This window comes from Numida meleagris, chromosome 4 (genome assembly GCF_002078875.1).
Source record: "Numida meleagris isolate 19003 breed g44 Domestic line chromosome 4, NumMel1.0, whole genome shotgun sequence".
NCBI classification, from domain to species: domain Eukaryota; kingdom Metazoa; phylum Chordata; class Aves; order Galliformes; family Numididae; genus Numida; species Numida meleagris.
The window spans coordinates 14,856,693-14,881,316 of NC_034412.1; the positions used below are offsets into that span (position 1 = coordinate 14,856,693).

General features: G+C 43.2%; 3 protein-coding genes across 8 annotated transcripts in view; all 3 read right to left on the bottom strand.

The window, feature by feature from the left end:
• PIGZ (phosphatidylinositol glycan anchor biosynthesis class Z) lies at positions 441–2,733 on the bottom strand. Its single transcript, XM_021393516.1, has 2 exons — positions 2,514–2,733; positions 441–2,140 (listed from the first exon to the last, which is right to left on the bottom strand). The coding sequence occupies exons 1-2, from the start codon at positions 2,731–2,733 to the stop codon at positions 579–581; spliced, it is 1,782 nt and encodes a 593-aa protein (XP_021249191.1). The 3' UTR covers positions 441–578.
• Positions 2,795–20,595, bottom strand: MELTF (melanotransferrin). 2 transcript variants are annotated; one of them, XM_021393514.1, is made up of 15 exons: positions 19,964–20,595; positions 16,669–16,823; positions 14,073–14,172; positions 13,183–13,365; positions 12,724–12,880; positions 11,725–11,792; positions 10,920–11,107; positions 10,341–10,521; positions 9,336–9,487; positions 8,785–8,881; positions 7,774–7,968; positions 6,570–6,726; positions 4,869–4,936; positions 4,578–4,765; positions 2,795–4,179 (listed from the first exon to the last, which is right to left on the bottom strand). In XM_021393514.1, exons 1-15 carry the CDS (start codon positions 20,007–20,009, stop codon positions 3,898–3,900), a joined length of 2,217 nt encoding a protein of 738 aa, XP_021249189.1. In that variant the 5' UTR covers positions 20,010–20,595; the 3' UTR covers positions 2,795–3,897. The 2 variants fall into 2 exon arrangements, with proteins under 2 accessions (XP_021249189.1, XP_021249190.1); XM_021393515.1 differs by having other exon boundaries at positions 3,957–4,124.
• The window catches only part of DLG1 (discs large MAGUK scaffold protein 1), a 143,260-nt gene continuing 139,390 nt past the window's right edge, over positions 20,755–24,624 (bottom strand). For all 5 annotated transcript variants that reach the window (XM_021393513.1, XM_021393512.1, XM_021393510.1 and 2 more), the window contains one exon: positions 20,755–22,478. In XM_021393513.1, coding sequence (XP_021249188.1) covers positions 22,372–22,478 — 107 coding nt within the window. In that variant the 3' untranslated portion in view covers positions 20,755–22,371. The remainder of the gene's footprint in view (positions 22,479–24,624) is intronic.

Below are 24,624 nucleotides of genomic sequence, written 5' to 3' on the forward strand. Positions count from 1 at the left end.
GTATTATCTAAGGGTCTGCGTCCATGACAAGGGGGACAGGCCCGAATGGAAAAAAAAAGAAAAGAGGAAAGGAAAAGAAAAAAATTGCCCAGCCCCGGGCGGTCCAGCAGCTGAAATGGCAGGGAAGCCGCGGACCCGCACCCTGGGGAAACAATGGGAAGAGGGGAAAGGCAGGGGACTCGTAGGCGGATCTAACACAAAAACAGCGGCATCAATCTGAGGCAGAACAACTAATTTTACTAAATATATCAAAAATGAGGCTAGTAGAATTGTAACAGAGTGTTTACAGGCTGAAAATCTTACGCAGTAAACTGCAGGAGCACCACCTGCTTTCTCCGCCGGGCAGGAAGGAACAGACCCCCCATCTCCCAGGCGGCTTCACCACCTCACCTCCAACGCAAAGACCCCTGGGCAGTGCACCTCCTCCCCTCCCCCTCGGAGAGCCACACACCAAAAAAGGCAGTTTGCAGTAACCAGGGAATTAACTCTTTAACTGCCCGTGCTTTACATGATGTAATGATGTGGAATACCGACAACAAAAATCACAAAACCATAACAAATCTAAAACGTTCTGAGATCTAAAGGCTCTGCTGAGCTCTGCCTAGGTGAAGGATGTATAGTCCTAACTGACTTCTCCAGTTTTGACTGAATAGGAAGGATATCTGTGGTGGATCTTCCATTGATAAGTGTGGAAATATCAAAGTCTCATTCTTGAGCGAGACACCACATTTGGTAACTGTGGCCCTGACTGTGCCAGGGATTATAACCAAAAAATGACAGTCACTGCAGGTAGAATTGTTTACGTGCTGTCCTACCACTCGGCAGAGGGTTTCCTCTTCAGATCCAGCCATATCAATCACTTCTACATGCATGTCTTTTTTGCTGATATTTAGCAGAGACCTAGGAGGCATGTAGGTGTGTGCAAAGAGCAGAGTATAGTGTCTTGGATGGTTTGAGGAATCTGAAGAATGCACAAGATGCTCCAAGTGAAACAAACATGGTATCAGTCCGCCCTGATGCAGGCATCCAAACAGGAAAGCCCCAAGAACATTAAAAATGATAATGACATGTTTCCATTTCATAGCTCTGTTCTGTGATGTGCTGAACAGGACTAACGGCAAGATGAGAGGGATGAGAAACCGAGGCTCTTGGTGGCTGAACAGAGAGAGAAGTGCCAAGGGAACAAAATAAAACAGCAGTAGTGTTGGATGGCCCTCGGAATGCACAGACAACCTAGGTGACCCACAGTAATACGATCTGACCCGCATTAACTGACAGATGTATTTCTTCAGCATTTTAAAACCAGCATCGATGGCCAAAAGATGTAAGATCCCAAACAGCATTACTCCATTAACTATAAAATGTGTAACTCGGGGGTGGTTTCCATGCTGTGCAAGGTTATGAGAGTTAAGATTATAGCGGAGAAAGTTCAAAGGGGTCACCACCACTCCGTGATTCAGCTGAGCTATGACATCAAACAGGCTGCTGTTTGTAATGCTGTAAAGGTTGTCCAAGCCCACTGAGGTAAAATACATGGAGTCGGCCGTTATGAAAACAACGGCAGTAAAACATGCACAGGTGATAAGTTTCAAAAAGGGGATTATGAAAGTTGTAATGCTCTTTTTGGAATCAGCATTTAAGCCTGCCCAGTAAAGCAGGGGCATTAGTGCAAATGCCAGAAAAGTTGGCCTATTGAAAAAGCCCGCAGCTATGACAATGCCAATAAGAGGGCTGCTTGTAGGCTTTATGAGGCTGCTGTCAGATTTTTTGGAGGAAACTAATACCAGCAGAAAAGCAAAGAGAAGTCCTTCAAGCGTGTTGGTAAATGTTCTCGTATAAAACACCAAAGTGACATACGATCCAGCAAGAAGGAGCAGTGCTTTCCACGGATCTGCTCCCCAGTAAGGAGCCAACCAGTACACGCTATAGTCAAGCAGAAAAGAAAATACTGTAAGGAGAAGGCGAGGAGACACAAGAAGGGTGTAGCTGCTGATGCAACGCGAGCACACATCCAGCTGCTGCAATGCCTTCAGCACCCAGTACGTAACTCCAGAGGTCAGTAATGGGAAAACAGCTGTTCTGCAGGGAGAGCTGGAAAGGAATTCCCAGGGGTAATAGACCTGTAGGTTTAAAATGTCTCCTACAAAGAAAGAAAGAAAGAAGGAAAGAAAGAAAAAAAAGAAAAAAGCAAACATATCTATTTTATTCAGTAATTCAGCGTCGGAGTACAACTCGGCGTAAGAGGCATTGTGCTGCAGAGCCGTCCCTACAACACTGAGCCCACCGGCAGCCTTGAGCACGCCCTCAGTTTTCACTCCGCTCCAAGGAAGGAACCTCTCGCGGTGCCGGCGCTCGGGCAGCGCTGCCCCACAGGGACGCGGCCCCGGAGCTGCCGGGGCGGAACCGCCGTGAGGGCAGGAGCGCGGCCGGCGGCGGCTCTTCGGGGGCAGCAAGCCCCAGCTCCCTCGCCCCGCGCTGCCCCCGGGACTCCCCCGCCCCTCCTGCCGCGTTACCTGCCATGACCTCGGGCGACTGGAAGAACTCGTCGGGGTGCAGGTAGCCGGCCTGCGGCAGCAGGCACCAGCCCGCCCGCAGCGCGACCAGCAGCGCCCACAGCCGCCGCGCCGCCATGTCGGCCCCGCACCTCCGCGCCGCGAGGGGGCGCATGACGCCGGCCGGGGCGCCGCAGAGCGGGCCGAGTGCGCAAGCGCGGAATGCCTCAAGCGTGCGCATGAGCACCGCGGTAACGCAGTGCACTGAGGCGCGTGGAGACGGTAGCGCGCGCTGACTTCTCTTATTTATTTCTCAGGTTACGTTTATTTACAGTATGTTTTTACAATTTTTTTTTTCATTACGCTGAATGTCTCTACATCCCGGGATCATGAGGTGGTGGCTGTGGTCAGGAGGACGCTGCCTGCCAGCAGCACAGCAGCATGTGTTGTTAGTGCAGCTATGGATAAAAACAAAAACTGAGTACTACAAGCCACTTGGCAGGGAAACAGGTAATCAGTAGTGAGCAACTTTGTTTCACTAAAAGAAAATACAAGTGTCATTCACAGGCACTCAAATAACCCCATGTAGAAGGACAGCCACAAGCTTCTGGCAGAAACAGCAGCAAAGATTTCAGGAAGAGGACATCTCTCGGAAGCAGTGAGCGTACTGGTTGTGGAAAGTCAGCGAGCTCAGTGAAGGAACACTTTGGACTTTGTCCTTTCTCCTCTGCCAGCAGGCAGTCCCTCCAAGTCTCTCTGGCCTTCGTTTCCTCCAGTGACTTTGGAGATTTCCCTTGCTTTCTTCTAGTGGAAGGTGGAGGACCTTGTACATGGCAGAGGCAGTACCTGGACTGCAGGTGCTCTCCCAGTGCATGGCCTGTCCGTCCTCTGTGCACTTACCTCTTCTGGCAGCACAGCTCAGGAGAAACTGTTGCCTCCGGCAAGGTGAGGATAGGATAAGCGGGGATGAAGGAGTCAGAACATTACCAGCAAGGAGGCCAGAGTGGATTCTCTAGACAAGACTTTAATACTGCCTGCCAAGATGCAGAAATTCTTCTACAGATCAGAAAACCAGTATCCATCTAACAGCACCTGGCAATCCTTTAGCCCAGCATAGTTCAACATCAGCAGTGATGGCAGAAATACTTCAGTTTTGGACCGATCTTGTAAGACATGCTGACACAGTACTGATGGCTTCTGCCTCAAATTCCACCCCATCCACATGAACAGCGGCAGCTTCCAGTCCCACCCCGCTCCCCTGATGAGCAAATGGTGTAAGCACCTTGCCTGCAAAGTGGCAGGAAGAGGCTTTAAAATGTTAGCACAGCATGTTACCCAAACAGCAGCTCATCTGAAGAAAAGGTGCTAGGCCAGGGGTGGCCTGGAAGTTGCCATCTGGACCATGTTAGCCCAAGCCCTGTAACTGACCTAAAATAAGGAAGGGAACAAAAGTAGTCACTAGTAGGTGTTGCTGTATTAACTTATTACCTGACCCAGAGCACTGTGGTGTTTGCATTCCTTCAAGGGACTCAACATATTCACTCCCCAGCCATTCTGCGTATGTCCTTCTCTCTTCTACTGGCACTATCTTCACAGCAGAATCCTTAAAGATCAAGTCTTTTCCTTGAAAAGCTGAAGAATCAAACATTTTGAATCCATTTCTGTTGCTGTTATTTCCAAAATAGTCCTGAAGACAATGCAAAATTTTCAGTATCTTGCAAGATTAAGTGCCACATTCTTCTAGTACATGAACCGTTTAGTACAGGAGAAATTCACGCAACTGCAGATTCTGTGTTTTAAGACACTCCAGTAGGTAACATACAGAATCTTGCCATTGGCAATTACAAGAATTTTGGTTCTTGTTACTATCTGGGAATACCTGTATTTTATTAAGTTCTTCTGTGTAAGTATTATTGTGCAATACTGGCTTTGGCTGCATAGGAATTAAGGACATGACTGAAGCACAGCACAAAGGCACTCAGTATTGCTTTTAAACTAGATTTGCATCGATACTGAAGCTAAATGGTCCAGGCATGGCCTGCCTAGATACGTAACTCACCCAAACAATGAATGTATAATTATTACCTGAGCCTTGTCCAGTAGTCCATACAGAGCAAAAATGTTGGTATCGGGGTGAACCATAATGGCCTGAGCTGGCACCCGAGCCAGGTGACACTGAGCAAACTGAGTGACTTCAGCACGGGCCCCATTTCGGCATAGTAACTGGAAATCACTGGATTTCAAGTCACGGGCCCAACTTTCAGTATTCTTACCTGAAAGAAGAAACTAGTCATTGTCACTCATTGAATGCTTTAGAGCACAAAGGTTCAAGAAAAGTAACTGAATTGTAATAAAGAATCAAGTAAAACTAAATACCATCTGTGTTCTCAAACACTGTTGAGTGCTTCACAAAGGCCACATCCCCAGAGTCCTCTGCCAGGCACCTTTATGAAATGCAAGATAGAAAATCAATTCAAAGCATCTTTACTGGGACCACATCATTTCTAATAACTGACAGATTTAGGAATCAATCTTGCTTGCATACTCCTGCATCCATTGGACCCCAAAGAAAGGAGGAAAAGCAAACCAAGAAATAAAGCGTCTTGAAATGAGAGAAAACTAACATCACTGCAAAGTTTAAAAAAAATACTTTAAGAATTTCAAGAGAATAGTACAGCAGGAAATAGTGATTAATAACGATGGGAGAAAGGACAGAGAAAGGTCAATATTAGATAAGCAAAGAAACAGAAGATATATAATACTCAGTGCTGTACTCCCCATTTGGTAGCAACAGCTTTCACACCTTTTAAACCACATACTAAGTATATGCCATTAAGACTCCTTGAGTGCATAAGTGAAGAGTTTACCAGGTTCTGCATATGTGTGCATACACAAGCACTTTGTGGGGTTTTTTTTTCCATGTTGGGAGTGATCTTACTGCCTGCACAGACACTGCTTTTACAGCCCTGTACACTGCAGACACATAACTAATGTAACTGCAGTTTCTAACAGTATGTTCCACAACTAGGTTCAGTTTCCCTAATTTCCTGAAGCAGAAGAGGCCCAATTTGCCAAGGGCACCTGAAACTTTCCTCCTTCTTCTATGAGTGTGGCATCCCATGCCAGCGAGTTTCAGGATGAATGTGTATAACCACACAGCTTTACAAGCATTTGCTGTTTCCCATGTTGTAACTGGTGCTGTCCTGCACACAATACAACAGTCATCACATGCTATGAGGACACTTTCACTAGGCCTGAAATATGAGGACAGCACTTGAGTATTTACCAGGCTGCTGTGCAAGTCTCCCCCCTGAAGGAAGACGGCCACTCACTGCCAGCTCTGTTACAGGCACCATTGCCTTCACAGGTGAAGGTCAGGAAAAAAACTTCCATATCTACCCAAAGATTTGGGGCTTTGAAACAGTTAATGTCCCCAAATGTTGATGTTCACTGTTATACAAAGTATTTATTCGATTTTACACTATTTTTTCCCCTCCTATACCTGTAACAAATCTTGTTTTGAAAAGGATATGATATTTGAACATAGCTGTTTGTGCTGTTATGAAACCTATTTTCGCATACCACCACAAATGGTGGGGACAGTGAAGACCCAGCCCTGGTTCCCTGCTCCTAGCCTGCCATGCTCAGCACAGACTCACAGCCACCCCATACTGGCTACTCTTCGCCCATTCCCCTGCTTAAGCTCTTTATGGATGACCTGACCAGAGTGGCAGGCTGTCACACTCAATTAAAGCAAGGCTGCAGACTGATGACAACCCACGTGCTCCTCACTAGGTGAGTGCCCATCGCTCTGTAAACAGAAACGGGGATTTGGCTGTTCCTCATCTGTGTGGCTGTAGGCCAGGAAGCTGGCAAGAGGCTTTGACATGCACGTACACGCACACATCTCTGTTTTGCTATGACTGTCACAGCATCTTGAAAATGGGAAGGCTGCTACTGTTTCTAGTGGGCTGTTCTTAAAAGGAATTACGCTTTTTGCTGACTAAGATAGAGAACAGTACCTCCTTGCATTCTGACAAACTGACAGACTAAATAACAACCACGTGTGCTAATTACCTGAAGGCTCCATTGTAGCTATAATACCGTTCTTGGCTACTTGCACTGCATTTATTGTTTCCACTATTATCTCCAATACAAAGTTGACAGAGCGTTGATGGGTAATTATCCTGCTCAGCCGAAGGCACGCAGCTGGCAGAGAAAAACTCACTCACAGCTTAAAAAATGAAAAAAAAAAAAAAAAAAAGACAAATCAATATAAGTAGAAGACTCTTCACAAGAAAGGGTAGTTGCACTGTCATGAGGTTATACCAGCACCAGTTTCAGTAGGACACTAGAAAGGTGAATTATAGCTGCTTTACTGGAACTCACAAATTAAAATTTAAAATATTTTCAAAGTACCATCTAACTGATTATTATTACTATATTATTATTATATTGCTCCAGTATTAAATAATGTTTGAAAATAAATGCAATAAAATTCCAGACAATAATTCACCATTTACTGCAATGACATCCCAGAGCTGGAAGTACCACCTAGAGAGGATATATGTCTGTATAGACCGCGTGAGTTTCAGTGACTATCCCATTAGTGACACTGACTGGAGTCAACATCCTCAAGCAAGAGCAGAGATGGATGGGTGTAAAAACAGGGCTTTCAACAACAGATGATAAACCAAGTTGATTAAATTTTGAAAAGACACTTCATCTACATTTCTGAAAATCAGAATAAACATTTACAGTTTGATACACTGGAGGCCAGGGCTACCACTGAGATGAACCTGGGCTGGCTACAGAAACACATTAATGGGAATCTCAAAGTTCAACAAAGGTGAATGCAAAATCCTGCTTTATACCAAAAATGGACAAAAACCGGGGCAAGGGCCCAGAGAGGTTGTGGAATCTCCATCCTCAGAGTTACTCGAAATTTGGTTGGACATTGCCCTGGACAATGAGATCTAACTGGACATGCTTTGAGCAGTAGGTTGCACTAGATGACCCTTCCAACCTGAGTTAGGCAATGATTTTGTGACAGATTAAAGAGGGAAAGGAACAATTTCATATTAGAGGTAACATTCTCAACACGGCCCCTCTATTAGCCTCATCAGGTAGCAAGCTTACAATTTCAAAATGCGACATTAAAAATGCAACAGTCCCTCACAAACAAACCCATTAACTTAACAGAGAGCTTTGCAATATCAAAACTGTACTTCCCTAACGAAAGTTTACAATTGGACTGTCACTGTACTGTACATCTTCTTACCTTGAGGAATATTACAGTCTTTGGGATTAATAAAGCCCTTCTTAATTAGCACACCAATGGGGATATTCCATCCAGCAGTTCTCCCCAGTCCTGTGTGGCAGGACTTCTTCCCTTTCAGGTCACTGATGGTGAATGCATTGGATGAATTCCGTTTCACTAATGCCACAGCATAGTATGCATTATTGTTGTCTTCAGCTTACAGAAACAAAAGAAGAAACGCATGACGGCTTGCCTCAAGCATTCCTACTGCTTAATAACAGTGTACATAACCACTACACTTATCTGGTGCCAACTTCAATTGCACCAACAATCAGCCAGTCGGGAAGTCTGAACGCACACACAATTCTTCACTTTTACTACTCCACAATGTTGCATTCACTCATGGCCTGTACACTTGAACTGAGTAAACTAGAGAGGAACACAAAAGCATTTTGTTAACACTAGCTATTATATACACATCCCTCAAAAACAACATTTGGGTCATTAGGGACTTCGACCTGTTTTAAGAAGTTGTTTTTATGTGACAACTCAGAAATTTCTGGGAGTTTTGCAGCATATTGAAATTCTGCCCTAGTGACATAACAGCCACAAGTAATCTTTTAATCAATGATCATGAAGCACCAACACAATTATAGGAAGAATTTGTCTTTGACTAGACTATACTGTGTAATTTCTGTGTTTTTGCATGTTAAAGTTGTTTTGATTTTGTGAATACTCATTTTTCCATTTAAAATACTTTTTGCAGAATTGAAAAGACAAATATGTAAGTGAAAGACTCAAAACTGCAAAAGAATGAACCTGGTCCAGCAGCAGGACAGACAGAAGTCACACTAGTTCACTGTAGGAACCCAACCAGTACTTATTTTCTCCTCTACCCATGACGTGAGGATAATAATATTTATTTCCTCTGCAGACAGCTTTCCCAGCGGGGCCAAGGAACAGAGCCTGTGCTTTTAGAGCTGTTTTGAAACAACCTGGAAAAACAACGTCTCTATTTCCTGACGTTCTTACCAGAGAAACTTTCTCCAGCAGCTGGTACAAGGCCGTATGTCTTCCCAGCTTTGTAAATATCAGCTCCACCCAGAGCTACGACATCAATTTCCTTTTTCTGAAAAGTAAAATAAAATTTACAGTTTTTGTGAAAATACAGCAGACATCTTCCCTTCCCCGCTACAATGACAACTCCAACATTGTATCTTGCATCTCAACAGACAAGTCTGGTAGCCAAAGAGCCATCATAGAATGGCTTAGGTTGGAGGGGACCTTAAAGATCATCTAGTTCCAGCCCTCCTGCCATGGGCAGGGTTGCCAGCCACTAGATCAGGCTGCCCAGGATCCCCTCCAACTTGGCCCTGAATGCCTCCAGTAATGGAGCAAAACGCTTGTTATGATGGAAAAGCACCAGGGTTCAGGCCCATTCACAGCATGTGAGTTGCAGATCACCTCCTTGAAATCCAGTATTGCCTGATGATCACCTAAAAGCACATCCCTCTAATCCTACCTACCCAGCAGAGAGCAGCTTGTGTTGATTGGTTTATTGCACACGGATCGTAACAGCTTACCTGGATCATCTCCATGCACTCTTCTTTTGTCTTGGCTGAAATACACTGGATTTCTGGTTTCAAATCCTTATTCCTAAAGGCAGTTCCCATTTCACCACATTTCCAAATCTCCTCAGTGGAAACAACGCACCAGTTCAGGCTTTCTGGCAATGCTGCACAAAATTGGAAAGCAAATACTATAGCTCACTCCCTTTGTAAAAGAAAAGGAGGTACACAGCTGCACCCCATTCACATGTGCTGTATACGTTATTAAAATATTTACTTCTGTGTTTCCCTCCCATTCTCTAGCTCAGATTTACACCTGCTTCGGTACCACTGAGGCCTCCAGAGTAGTGGTATGTCCACACTACAAATCTTCTGGCATGAAGGAGCAAGAACTCTTATGAGTGCCGACCACTAAGCACAGCTGTAAGGCGTTGATAATTTGCAGTCTACTTTCTCGAGAGTGCAGTAAAAATACACCTTGAACACAGGTTTTCTCACACCCAGCAGTCACTAAACAGCCCTCAGAAAAGACAGGTCCTGGAGGTGGGGGGCCTTGCCACAGCACAGGGCATGTCTGGGGGCTCAGCTGCCATGATCATTAACCTGTGTTTCTGAGTGTGCACATCAATTCCTTTTTACATTCTTCTGATGGCAGAGAAGATTACAACAAACACACCTGAGGATTTTACACAGCAACACATTACTGCAATTTTCCCTTTCTGGCAGGTAAGAAATGGAGTCCTGGGTAGCAGTAGCAGCCTACTAGATTCATGTTTCTTACACACACCCAAAAGGGTAGAAAACATCTGCATCCTATGACACAGAATGGGCCAATGTGCACAGGAAAGCATTCTGCAACGTAATACCACTTCTAGGTAAAAGCGCCCTTTCTCCACGCTTGAAGATTAGATTGACATCTTGCCGTAACCATCAAAGAATCAGAAGATGACAGCAGAATAAAGATGGTCTCCATTATCAGCTATCTTTGTGCATGGTTTTGAAGAGAAAAAGACAACTTACTGTTAGGGTCACAGCTCAGGGCTTGCACGGCATGAAGATACTCATCACCCAACCATGCCTGGTAATTCTGAGACGCGATTGCAACGAGTTCTGTGGTGGAGTCTCTGAACATAAGGTTCTGGGCACCATAGGCTGTGGACTCAAACATCTGAAACTGGGTGCCTACACCATTAAATCTTTGCTGTAATGTTAAAATAAAAACACCAGTCACACACCCCTCTACCTGCTGCCATACTTCTGCGATGACATTGTTTACATGCAGGAGAAAATCTCCTGCCTACATAACAGACAAACGACTAAGGTTTTCCTTATGGAAGATTCACAGGTTAAGATTTGATGGAATTAAAAACAAACACAGAGCCAAAACAAAATCACCCCTATCAGGTAATTTTCAGCATCCCCAAGACTCTGAGGGCTAAAACAAATCCCATACCCCACTCTGCAACTCTCATCAGGGCCCTACTGATGCGGAGTGCCTCCCATACTCCTTCAGACCCCACAGAGCCAAAGGTGCCCAGATATCTCCAGCTCAGCCACTGGGTGAGTTGTAACAGACTGATGAAAAAATCACTCTCCTACTTGTCCCTGGTTCAGGAGCTGGAAGACAGCTGCCCCGTCTGTGTCTGGCCGTACAACCACGGCACGAGCTGGGACTCGGGCCAGGTGGCAGGTTCTCCACTCCGTTACATCAGCTGTGCTGCCGTTGTGGCACAGAAGCTGGAAGTCCCTGGAGCGAAGTTGCTGGGCCCAAGTATTAGAAGTTCTTCCTGAAAACAGACAGAAAATGCTGATGTAACAGACATCAGGCAAGGCTGATACCTCACTCCATACTGTATAACGTATCCCATGCATTTACATGGTCCTTCATGGTAACTCCATCAAGACACACAGCCTAACACTTCTGAGACTGCACTGATCTGTACCAGGGTCTGCAGAGGTACCCAGAGCATCCTTAAGACTAGATCTATGTACAGCATTTTTTTAATTACTTTTCCCTCCTGTAACTGATGGTCGAACAGGCCCACAATATTAAAATATGTTATGCTCAAAGTGCCAGACAGCGGAGGCCACATCTTGTTAACCCATTTCCTGCTTGGCTGGGCACAATGAACATTCATATTCATAACAGCCCAGGTACAAAACTACGAGTTTAGCGCTGCCTAAACTCTCCTTGCAAAAGCAGCTGAGGACCCCACCTCTCACCCTTACTGAAACTATCAAGAGTTTGGAAAAAAAAAGAATCATATGGACTCATCTACCTCGTAGTGCATATATATGTGCATGCATCTATTTTCACTATTAGAGCATTTTCGCCCATTTCTCAGTTAGATTCACATTTCTCTGGCGCTGTACTTCAGAGCTGCAGCCGCTGTTCAGCACTTACCATCAGTATTTTCAGGCACTGTGCTGTGCTTCACAAAAGCAACTTCTCCAGCACCTTCAGCCAAACACCTAATAAATGCAAACCCAAATACAAAGATGCATTATAAAGCACAGCTTCCACGCATCGAGCACTGCAGGCTGGCAGCCAGAGGGCTGCGTGCTATGTTCCATCAGCCAGCAGACACTGACCTATTTCACTGCGCTGGGAATTTAGCTCAAGGCAGAGACCAGTGGCTGACAGAGCATGAAGTAAACTACTGCTGTCATTTGGTGAACATGGACAACATGTTCTGCGCTGCTTGGGACAAACACCATGACCTTCTTTGTCCAGGAGAGTTCTCTGTCTAATACAGTTGCACAATCTTTTGAGGAATACATAGAGGGGAGCAAGTGTTTCCCATGAGTAAATTATACCTCTGCTCTGTCAGTGCTATTACTCAGGGGCTGGGAACTGCAATGCAGCACACAGACAGGAAGAAGGGAAATGCAGCAACGAGTGTGCAAAAATGGAGGACAGAGCAACCCGATAGGAGAATTCAGTGTAATTGAAGGGAGATAACTGAAATAGCTGGGTAGGCTGGCAGATACCTGATAAGAGAATTCAGTGCAATTGAGGTGAGATAACAAACAGCTGGGTAGGGTGGCCAGTCAGCTATCAACCTCTAAGGGCCATCCTGCTTTACTAGGAAAAAATGCAAGCCGCTGAAACAAACACAGGCTTTTGTCAACAGATACCAGACAAAGTGAACAGCAGTGGGATTTCCCTGCCCAGCACAAATTCTAAATATCTAATTTTAGCAATCAGGTATTAATACCGGAAATAGTGAGTTCAGAATTACTTTTCTCCTAGGTTTAAATCATGGTCATCCTAACACTACAGCAGGTTTTCTGACAGGATCAACTGGAAGTTCTCTTGCTGCAGTTTCCTGCTTGCAATGTCTGGACACTACGGCTGTGGAAACAGCGCAGAGATAAAAAGGGACAGAGCTGTGATTTTTACCTGAAAGCCCCACTGTAGTCATAGTACTGCTCTTGTGAATTTCCTTGGCATTTGTTCTGCCCAGATGAATCCCCTTTGCAGAGCTGACAGAGGGATGTGGGATAGTTGGCACTATTTGCTCCAGGAACACAGCTAGCACTGAAATAGTCACTAACAGCTAGAAGTGAAATCAGAATGAGACATCTTTAGCAATGAATAAACAAGATCTCATTTGAGAATATCTACACAGTACATCTCTACAGGGATAAGTCATTTGGTTATTAAAGGAGCTTCCAAGTTTCAAACAAATTTGCTATTTCCATCAAACCTATGTTTGTTCTATTCAATCTTAAAAGGAGCATCAAAACCACCAAGGAACAAAACAGCACAGAACCACACACTTCCGCCTGCGTGCAGACGTCCGAAGAACATACAGCAAGACACTGCTGAGGAACAGAGCTCTGCCCTCCCAGCTCTTACCTTTCGGGAGGTCGCATCCCATGGCTGGCAGGCGCCCGCTGTCAATTAGGTAACCCACGGGCACGTTCCAGCCTGCAGTTCTGTTGATGCCCGTGTGACACGAGCGGACGCCCTTCAAGCTGTTGATGGTGATGCTGGAGCCCTTCCTTACCACAGCCACAGCATAGTAGGAAGTTCCAATCTCTGCAGCACAGGGAGAAATAGAGGCTATTAAAATGTCCTCTTGGCATCCCCACCCACAGGCAGTCGCATTGCTCACGTCCTGACTGTGGGTCCATGTCCCCCAGTATCTCTGTGGTGTGAAATGTCACAGGAAAGGCCCAAAGCAACTTGTTCTAACTTTGATGGTCACCCTGCTCGGAGTGGGAGGTGAGATGAAAGATGCTCAGAGAATCACATCCTGAGAAGAAATTCTCTACGGTTCTAAATATATTTGGATTGGATTAATTCCAAGAAAATTGATTATCGCCATAGATGGTTTAATTCTCTTTGTAGTTTTAGATAATTCACAGCATTAAGACTTAAGGGTCTTAAGGGACCATAAAGTCATTTAATCTGACTTACATGGATCAGAAACCCTTAAAGTCCATTCATCTCTGACTTGAGCTCATAACCTAACAGAGAAGCCAGCCACTGGATCGTGGGGACATTTGGTTCTGAGCACCCAGGGTCACAGTGTGCTTAGTGGTGGGGCTGGGCTGCAGCCCTCTGGTCCCCGTTTCCCCCCACAATCTATTATGGGCAGGAACAGCCATGTGTGAACCTATGACCTGTTGTTCAGGGTCTTCAAGTAGAAGATCCCAAAATAAAATAGAAACAGTAGAAATACAGCAGAAAAAAAAAAAAAAAGTTGTATTAAGTAACCCAGAAGTTTTTTAGTCTGATTATACCTTGATCATATACTTCCCCAACCACAGGCTTCAGGCCGTACTCCTTTCCAGCCTGGTAAATCCAACGACCATCCAATGTCACTGCATCTGCCAAGTAATCCTGTGCAGACACAAGGTCAGAATGCATGTTGAAGCTTAGAATTACACTGGATTTTAAGTAGGCACAGATAGGACTGTCCATAGCAGAAAGAAGGAGGGAACTGCTATGCATCCTTCTGAGTTGCTGAACCTGTGTTCTCTGTTCATTGTGTACTGAACCTAGTGACCAGATGACAGCATCTCCAACAAGACAAAATATGGCTGAGAAAACAATCAGCAGATTGACATTTTGCATTTCTAAGGTGATGCCAAGCTTCTTACCATTTTGCTTAACCTCTGGTTCAGCACCAGAGGGGGTAATAGGCAGTATCCCTTGGCAGTATGCTGAGCATTGGTTAGCGTGGAGCTACGACTAGTAGAAAGCCATTTCCCACAAGCTGAGCCACATAAAATGTGAAAAGGGATCATCTCAGAGTGTTGACAATACACTGATGTTGGCACCTACGTCAGATTTGAAGATGTCATGTAATTTCAAATATATAACTGATTTGTCTCAAAGGACAAAAAAAAGTTATTGATGAGCTGAAACATTAGATGCCTTGAGAGCTGCTTCTCGTGAATGAAAGTTGAACCGATTTCCAAGGGAACCTCTGTAGAGGTGTTAGGGTTGGGAGATGTTTGCATCTTAAAGAACAGATGCAGTCCTTCTGGAATAGTCTGATCTGATATTCCAGTGGGGAGAGTCAGAGCCCAGGACAACAGTTTGGGAACCAAACAGGGTCTGTTGTTTAGCAGAGATACCTGACAGTAAGAGGAACTGGGAGTTAGAAGGACCTGACCCCTAGGGAGAACAAAACGAGCCTCTGGAACTGGTGGTGGACAGGAAGCAGAGCAGATAGAACAGGAAGGGTTGGCCACAGGAGATCAGGGCTGTATTACGTGCATATTTTTCCATTGGAGACAGCATTTTTCTGATTGGAAAGCTGAGCCTTTAAGCTCCCATTAGACAAAAACCTCCTATCAACAGCTTGTGTCTAAAACCCAGTGTATAAATCACAGCACAGGAGAAAAAAAAAAAAAACTATTATTGTATTTAAGTAGTTCACAGGCTACAGACCTTAGCTCCTTTAAATGCATACAATTGCAGCTGAAGTGGCATCGCAAGAACAGTGTGGGTTCAAGGATTTTTGCATACATCTAGCAAAAGCGTGGGACAATTCCACACGTGATTTTTGATATAGATGCAATTGGAATGTAAGTTAATTATTTTCAGAAGGACTTTATTTCTGTGTGTCACAACACTTGAGAATTACCTATAGAGGTGTTTAAAAACCTGCTAATAACTATGGCCAAATTAAACATTATCAGGTTCCCGAGTTTAATATTTAGACATGTCTCAATTTCTAAGCATCTTCAAAGAAAAAATACTTTATCCATATGCTAACAGGTTCACAGAGCTAAGTCCAAGTTGGGTAGTGTTATAAAGCAGCATATCTCTGCCTGCTCAGCCAGGTGTCCCACCCCCCTTTTTGGCCTCAGGGAGCAGAGTTCAGCGCAGATGCAGACTCAGGTGTTCCATGCAGCCCTACACATAGCAGAACAGCTTAAACATTTAGTAGATTATTAGCACAAGAAAGAAGAGGTGTCAAGGACAAAGCCTTGCCTGAAGCCTTATAGTGAAGATTAATTTTATCAGAAAGCTACTTACTCATACTATCCACCTGCAGGTTTTCGAGTTCAGCTAGCCAAGTTTTATAACAGCAAGCGCAACGAGTATAATTTATGAACATACCCAGCCATCCTCTTCTTCCCTCAAACTTTGCCAGTGAAAACAGTTGTGATCACCCACCTCCACATTTCCTCCAATTTCTATTTGTTGTTTCTCACTCTCTCCTAAGGAGGAAAATTTTTCCCAAACACCATTTTGCAAAGCCACACATTCACAGTCTAAAACCTTCTCCAGAGCTGAGCTTTTTGTCCAAACAGAGGATGCTGAATTAATACAGTCAGGTTTGCATGCCCTCTGCTCACCCTACTTCCTGCTTTGCCTATCCCTTGCACTCTGTTTGGTATTGGGAGATTTGGCTCTATGTTCATTTGTATAGACAACAATTTCCATGGTGAGGCTCTGAAAAAGGAGAATTACGCGGAGTTTCCCAGAAGACAATCTACTTAAAGGCTCAGCAGCACAGCTTTAACTGCTGTCTCCATCCTACTACTCCACCCCCTTCTTAAGTATCTGCTAAATAAATCTAATACAATTCCTAAATCAAAGATTAGTGCCTCAGAAAGAATGTTTAAGACCTTTGCTTGTGGTCCTAATGACTAGCCATATGTGACCAGCTGAAGAGAAGACAGTGACATGATGAAATTCAGTCCCATACGTACACCTTTATGTCTTAAAAATAAGTATATATATGCCTTGATTTTTCAAAGACATGAATGCCAGGAAGCTGTCTGGATGAGAAACTCGTTGTGGAGCTTGTACATTGCGATGTGATTTATTATTAGGCATGCAGGGAAATTAAATCACTGACATTTATCACTTACAACTTACCTTGATCATCTGGGTGCAGTTAGCAGCTGATCCTCCCTCCGTGCATTCCAGAGGGGGAAGAATGCCAGCCCCAGCAAAGGCATTACTCATGTCCTTACACTTGGAAAGCTCTTGGTTAGACACAGTGCACCACCGCACACGTTCCAGGCTGAGAGCTGCAAACACAACACCAAGAGAAGATATTATTAAAAAAACATTGGTGTCCTTGTAACAGGTTCTCAAAGAACCAGCCTTTCATTTTGTTCCTCTAAAACTGAAAAAAAAAAAATAAAAACCAGGGATTGTTCAACAGTGAGCTTTCTCACTTCTCCCGCTTTCATTCAGATTAACAAGAACACTAAAGTTATTTGGACTAGAAACAGGATAGGTCCAACTCTGATACTGAAACTTGATGGCATTTGTTTACGACATAAGAAATGTGGGTACTGTGGAACAGGTCATGGAGGCCAGATCGCTCTTAAAGCCTTGAAGAATATGCCACGGAGAAGACTGAGAGGGGATCTTATCACTGCTTACAAATACCTAATGGGTGGGTGTCAAGTGGATGGGGCAGGCTCTTTTCAGTGCTGCCCAGCAACGGAACGAGGGGCTATGGGCACAAACTGGAACAAAGGAAGTTCCACAAGGAAAAGTTTCTTTAGTTTGAGGGTTACAGAGCACTGGGACAAGCTGCCCGGAGAGGAGCTGGAATCTCCTCTGGAGATACTGAAGATCCACCTGGATGCTTTCCTGTGCAACCTACTGTAGGGAACCTGCTTCAGCAGGGGGTTGGACTATTTGATCTTGATAGGTCCCTTCCAACCCCTAGGATTCTGTGACATCTTTGTATTACCCAACGGAGGCTGTGGGCTTCTGAATTTCTGGGCCAGCATTCTTTTCACAGAAGGGCACAGTCCTGGCTTTGAGGAGCTTCTCAGGTCTGCTTTCTGGAGCCACACTGCAGATGTACACTGTACCACCTGTACAAAGTGGTCACTTAACAATGAAGAAAAACGGGACGATTCTTTTTCTTATTTTGCAGCTGCAAAGAATTTTCCAGAACAGATTCCAGGATCAGATGTGTTGTCAAACAGATGGAGATACATTTAAGCCATACAGACTGCAAAAGAATAATCCTTACAGAGCACCACGTGCTGCAAGAATGATCATCTCCAACTGTCTGCTCAAGATGTCCTGGGACATAAAGAGAATCCCACTATTGAGCCAGAAGTTTTAAAATCATTATTTAAATTGACAGGCTACAAAACCAAGGAGGCTGCCCAGAGACAACTCCATATCAAGTTTTGCTGGTTACTACTTGGAGTCCTGACTCTTTTCTTGTTGGTCTGAACAAAAAAAAAAAACAACCCTAGGAGCTGAAGTACCTTGCCATTGGGCTTATTATGAAAACTAGAAAAGTAAACTCGTCTCTTCAAAGCACTCTTTCATAAGAGGCTGTTTCCACAGTCACCAAAAAGGGGGGGGGGCAGTCCCATGAATGAACAGATTCAGGTTAAAGAGCAGAGACTCCACAGTCAGTGGAGAAAGGTGTCTTACAGGAGACCCAAACAGGAATCTTCTCAGCACCAAATCACTTTGTTGCTGTTGTGAGGACATAACACCGCGTGCAAATGGTGCAGCTGTCTGTCAAATGTGTGTCAGTATGCTTTATGCTAAAACAAAAAATGGGTACAGGTCATTTTGTGAGCAGCTGGCACCAAATTCCATTGCTTTTTCTTCAATTTTGACTTTTAAGTTGGAGTCTGCTTTAAGTTATTTGTCAGGTTGTTTTCTATCAACTCTACCTGGCCCTCTACTTCCTCGTTATTGTCACACAGTTAGATACAACATTGGATTTTGTAAGTTAATATGACTCCACTAGTGCCCATAGCAGCTGGGCATATTTGCTGACTCCAGGGCTGCAGGCTAAACAAGGCTGTTGATGCCACAAAGTTTGTTTTCCATCATGTACTGAAATGGAGGACATGGCCTACTGCAAGTCAAGAGTCAGACTTGGAAAGCTTACCAGAAGCTTTCAAAGCAGCACGTGCTAGTAGAAGGAGAAACAAGATCCTACCTCTGAGATGTAGGAATTCTGAGAACAAGAGGCTTAGAAGAAATGCACTACAGAGTCATGGAAGACCCACACCTTATGGAAACTCAACGTCTGCCTCATTTATGAGTGAAGCCTTCCCGATTTATTTCCTGGAGCAGGAAGAAGAACCTAGATTTTCACTGATCAAGGCTCCCTCCTCACTTCTCCCAGCCATAAGCAACTCGAAATTTGTCTCTCAGCATCTCAGTATATATAGATAAGTGCCATTCTTCAGCCTCAGCATTCTGGCTTTAGATACAAACACACTGGAGGTAATGCCTGAATCGTATGGAGAAATCATGAGGCGCATATATCTGAAACCTGAAGCAAAGCTCATTTGGCCCTACCTTTCAACCACGACAGTGAAACAGCAGGAATCTGTTTCTTACTGCCCCCACCTCACCTGAGAGATGTACCTCATTTGTCCCTTTAAAAAATGCTGGACATCACCCAGGATATGAACAGACACTTTCCTGTAACAACAAATTCCCTTGCAAGTTAACCCCTCCGAAGTGAGCTTGAGCACAGACAAGGTCTGTAGTCAGACTATCCTACTGCCAGACAAGAACATGTTGAAACAGTGGGCGAGACTCTGAACCCAAGTTAATACACAATCTTGGTCCAAACTCCTTTGCAGAAAATAACCCTGCTGCATTTTGTAACATCATCTCAAAAGGCTATTAATATACTATCAAAGGCTTTCAACACAAACAATTAAAAGAAAAAAGGAATAAACTATGATAATTTCAGAACCAGCACATTTTTTTTTCTTTAAATGAATTGCAGAGTCCTTTCAGAAACAGCATCTATACCTCTGGTGAAATTTAAAGCATTCACCTCTAGAACTTGGGAGTGACAGAAGAAAGCCAACACATCATACACGCTCTGTTGAAAAGAATAAGGTAGTTTGTTATTTATTTATTTACACACACACACACAAAAGTGTAATGGAACTGTTCACATCTGTGAGAAATGGAGACCGTGGAGCTAGAAGTAGATTCAGTGCAATTAATAAGGCAAGACACATACATGACATTCAGTGCATCCTTTTATATACTTCAGATTTTGTGGATTTTTTTTTCCTATTTTTTCTTTCTATCTCTTTTCCTGCCATTTGAAATTGGTTCTCAAACGATTCTAGTTTCCGTCTGCACTCTCAAATCATTAATTAGACAATTCCAAAGATACTATGCCACAGCAAAAGTTTGTGGAGGCACTTACCAGTGTGAACCAAGAGAAGGTAGAAGACATTTTCAGGGCTCTTCATCTTAGAAACGTTGGGATGTGTGCTTTTTCCAGCCTTCAGAACTCCCGAAGATCAGCGCTTCTGCAAGTTTGCTCTCCCTGGTGTGCTTCTTGGTGAAAATCAGCAGCATTCAAATGCAGGTGCACTTTGTTCAACAATTTATCTTGCTTACTTTGGCACACGTCACCAAAGGGAAAAAACAGCCTACCTCTCTGCACGCTGCCTTTATGCTTGAAAAAAAAGTCAAGACTAGGAAATTACAAAATATCCACTGCACCAATGAGGTTGTTGCCACTCTAGCCCCAGCTACAGACTTAGATAAACAGCCACACTGACTCACAGGGGTAAGGTGAGGCTGTGCAAGGGAATCTTCACCTCGAGCTGTCTGAATTCCCTCTGTGCTGGGGCTCGAGAAGTAAGAGTAGATTCGGGCTAAGCAACTTGTCTACACATTGCATTTCCAAATACAGAAGGATTCTCAGAAATACAGCACGCTTACTTTACCAAAAAGAAAACAAACAAACCCAAAAAGCACAAATCATTTTGGGCCACACACTGGCAGCCGACACGTGCTTCAAGTCTTATAAGTGTTCCAGTTACCACCAGCAACATTTTGTCCAGTGTTCAGAGTACTAACTTCACTTGCCCCCAGTCTGGTCACCATGATTCCTCTAACACATTATCTTTATTTAAAGCCTCAGCCAATTATTTTAAAATACTACAACACCTGTATTACTTTGGATTAAAAACACACTTGACAAATACATTGTACAATGAAGTTTATTAGCTGTTCTCCTCTTTCTAACAAATGGAATGGATAGTGCTGATAATTCCTTACAAACCAAAGTGAATTTGGTTGTGTGACTGCCATAAGTACATCCCCCTCGTGAACAATCAGCTTCAAATAAGCAATGGCAGGTACCACATCATACGAGAATTAGAGAATTCCATTACTGAAGGTAGTTCCATGTTTTGCTACAACACATTTATAACATTCTGCACAGAAGTTTGTGCTTTGCAAATGGAAGATCTTGCACCTACGCAATCCAAGATGAACATATACAGAAAAAGAAAATGTAGAGTTGACTCTGAATTCTCCCTTTGGTTAAGACATGCATTTACAAAGAAAAACAAAAAGAGACAAACACCTGAAATTCCGTAGAAAAGAGGAGAACTTGCACATATTTTTTCTTGTAACTAATAATTCCCTGGACTTTTTGCCCAGCCACCATAGCCCGTTTGACTTCATGTGATTAAGGAAGGTAAATTCTAATTTGTATTTTTTATTCAAAACAAAAAGCTAGGAGTAGGTGGTAAAAGAAAAATATATATTTTTATATATATATATTTATACGTGTGCGCAACTATGTAAAGAAAATAATTCCCATAGTTACAGAGTTTAGTTAAAGAAAGTTTAATATATATATATTTATTATAACAAAATAGGCAGTTATTGTGGGTAAAATATTCATTAAAATCTGACCCCTAAGAACACACATTTTTAGGCTACGAATCGCTCTCTCATCGCCCCAACAACCATCTCTGCAGCTGTTTTCTGTATTGGTGCCAATGGAAATTTGGCATTCCTCTGAAAATACAAGGTATCCTAGCACCTAGACATGTTTTAGGCTCAAAAAGTGTGATGACCATTATTTATAAACAATTTTTGTAAGACACTATAAATAGTGCTGCACGAGGAAGATTAAAAACATTACACATCTTTATCCCTAGCAATTTTATTGGCAAAAAAATGAAAAAATAGATTATAAGAATATCCATATGAAATTATGAAAATGAATATCCCTTGAGGAGTAGTGATGGGAGTTAATGAAAATGTTAACTCAAAATTTGAAAGTTTCTCTTTAACTGCCTGGAAAGAAAAAAAAAAAATCTGCGAGAATAGAATTTAACTCAGAAAATAAAACCTGAAATTGATTGCCCTGACCAAACCATGCTATTAAAGTTAAGCGTGCAAAGTTAATCATGATTTACAACTTCCTGGAATACAACTTCTCTTTCAATTGTTACGAAACTTTAAAAGAATGTCTATAAAGCTTTTTTGAAAAATCTTTGAAAGTTACTTTCCCTTAAACATTAAGGAATTTTACCAAGCAATCCCCTCCCACCCCCACCCCAAAGTAATAGCTGGTCAGGCCATTCCACTGTCATGTTTGAAAAATGGCAAACCAACAACACACAATAATACAAATTATTTAAACTAAGAGAGACACCAAATTTAAAGCATTATGGGAACTGCAGAATGTGATGGTTAGGGTATGAACCACGCTGGCAGGAACTAGAGGCAGGCTCCACCGGAAGGGCTTAAGAGTTGTCAGATGTAGAAGGTGATGTCAGTTAGAAAATGAAAAGCAAAAATCCGTTTTCATAATTTTTCCTTTGCTGGAACCCAGATGTAAGGCCCAGATTGTTCCTCTATGATCTGTTTCACTTGGTTGTAGATTTCTTCCAGTGTGTCTCCTTGGATAATAGCTGCAAAATATAACGTGGAAATCAGGAGCCATCTTTCTCTGCTCCTTACAGAAACCAAAGTGCTCAAAACCAAGATGTTACTTTCTCTCGCAGGGCAGCAAAGGGATTTCAGATCACTGAAGGAATGGATGCCTACTGAGAACTCTGGTTCCCGTGTTTCTGGACGGATCGACACTGCTGATGGCTGTTACAGGACACACAAAGCACCATCTCTCCCACTCAAAGGTGTAGGGGTAGGATGTGGTTTTCCTGTTAGATGTATGCATAGACAGCTGAGGAGGTTTATTTGCCTTTCCTAACTACACGCTAGAGCTGACCCAAGTCATTCCACAGCTTCTGGTATTCTCTTTGATCCAGCTTTCATTTGCGTTTCCAAGATAAAAAGACAAGACAGCACAGGGCTGTGTCCCCAGTGCAGTACATGAGCACTAACTTTGGTTTTGGCAAGGAAGAAGATGAACTAATGGGGTTTGTTGTGTAGCCAATAGATTCAAGTTTTATATAGTTAAAACGCAATTAATATTCAGACTCTTAGGTACATATTCTCCAAGGCTAAAAAATAATTGGAAATGAGCCACAATGATTTTTGATATATCAAAGCAACATACAGTCTGGTGAGAATGAGGGTGAAGTGAAGTTTGAGCTGTTCTTACCACACTTCAGCCTGATAAAGTGTTCACCATGAGATAGCAACCTCTTTTTAATTAGGATCACTGCCTCAGCATTGAGATAAGCCAAGAAACAAAGTTAATGAAAAAGATAAATATTGGAGGCAGGCCAGATGTACTTCTTCGTGCATTAATTTATTACTGCTGCTTCCAAGCTTTGTTTTAAAGCAAATTACTTCCTTTTCATTCCTACTTATAGCCACCTCTTAAAACTTTCTCCCCATCTGCAGCCTATTGCCATAGTGCCTGTGAGAGGAGGAGGTTGTTCCATTATTCAATAGTTCACGTGGAATGCTCACAGCACAACAGCACAGTAGAAAGATGTTTCTACATCTTTACATTGCAAACATCTTAATTCTCCAGATGTGTTCAATCACACTTCTACCAAAGCCCAACACCCTCAAAACAGAACATCGATGTGCTCTTCCTATGCTTCAATGTGAAGTTTAAGCCTAATTTGCTGATGAAATTGATTCAATTACCCCACATGTAGTATTTTTAACAGATTAGGGAATGCTCACACAATCTGCTGAGGTATCTGAGTCATATAGGTGGCATCAGTAAATGAGACTGTAATGTTTTGAAGTACTTTTAACAGATTCCCTAAACTTAACAAAGACAAATCTGACCATGGGATGTTGCTATCTGCCCCAGTCAACAAGCCTTACACTTCTTAGAAGAAACACGGCCATGGGCATTAGAGCTCTTATAAAAGAACCACAAGATTTTGTAGTATCTTGAATTTTGGCCCTTATCTTCCTAACAGAATTGCTTGATATAATACCCTAAGACAAAGTGGGAGAATATCAGCTACTAGCTAATACTTAACATCTACTAAAATGAACTCATTGGTTTCCTGAACAATAAACCTGACATACTTACAAATCATGTAAGAGACGATTCTTCATCTCCGTAAGGTGAAGAATTTGTTGAATTGAACATATATTTGAAGAATATATGTTGGAAAGTCCTGTAGCTTTCTGAGTGCAGATGGTTAAAGAGTTATGGGAAGAGTGGGAGAGCTAGATGTAGGCTTGGGATAAACAGCGACAGCTGCCAAGCAGCCAAGAGGGAGGCAGACAAAAAGGGAGAGACTTAATTTGCTCATTGGGTGGGCAGCACTCAATGCGGAGAATGAGGCAGCAGGAAAGACTGAGGCAGGGAGTCTACTGGGTCTTTCAACTTCCTCCCATATGAAGCCACCAGGATGAGCAGACTGTTTAAGGAAGTTCTGCATTTGCAGCTCTGCCCACAAAATATGTGGAAGAAGGAATTGGGCAAAGGTAACCTGTCACAAAAACAGAGGTAAATTGGGCAGCAAACACTAAAACACTGCAAAAGAAAATATAATAGAAAAGATAGGAGTGAGTGTCTATCTAGGACAGGAATAGAAAAGGCTCATTACTGTCTTCCTGAAGGTCCTGACCTAATCATTCTCCTCATTTGCATGCCGTGATGCAAAAAGTAATCACAGCCTG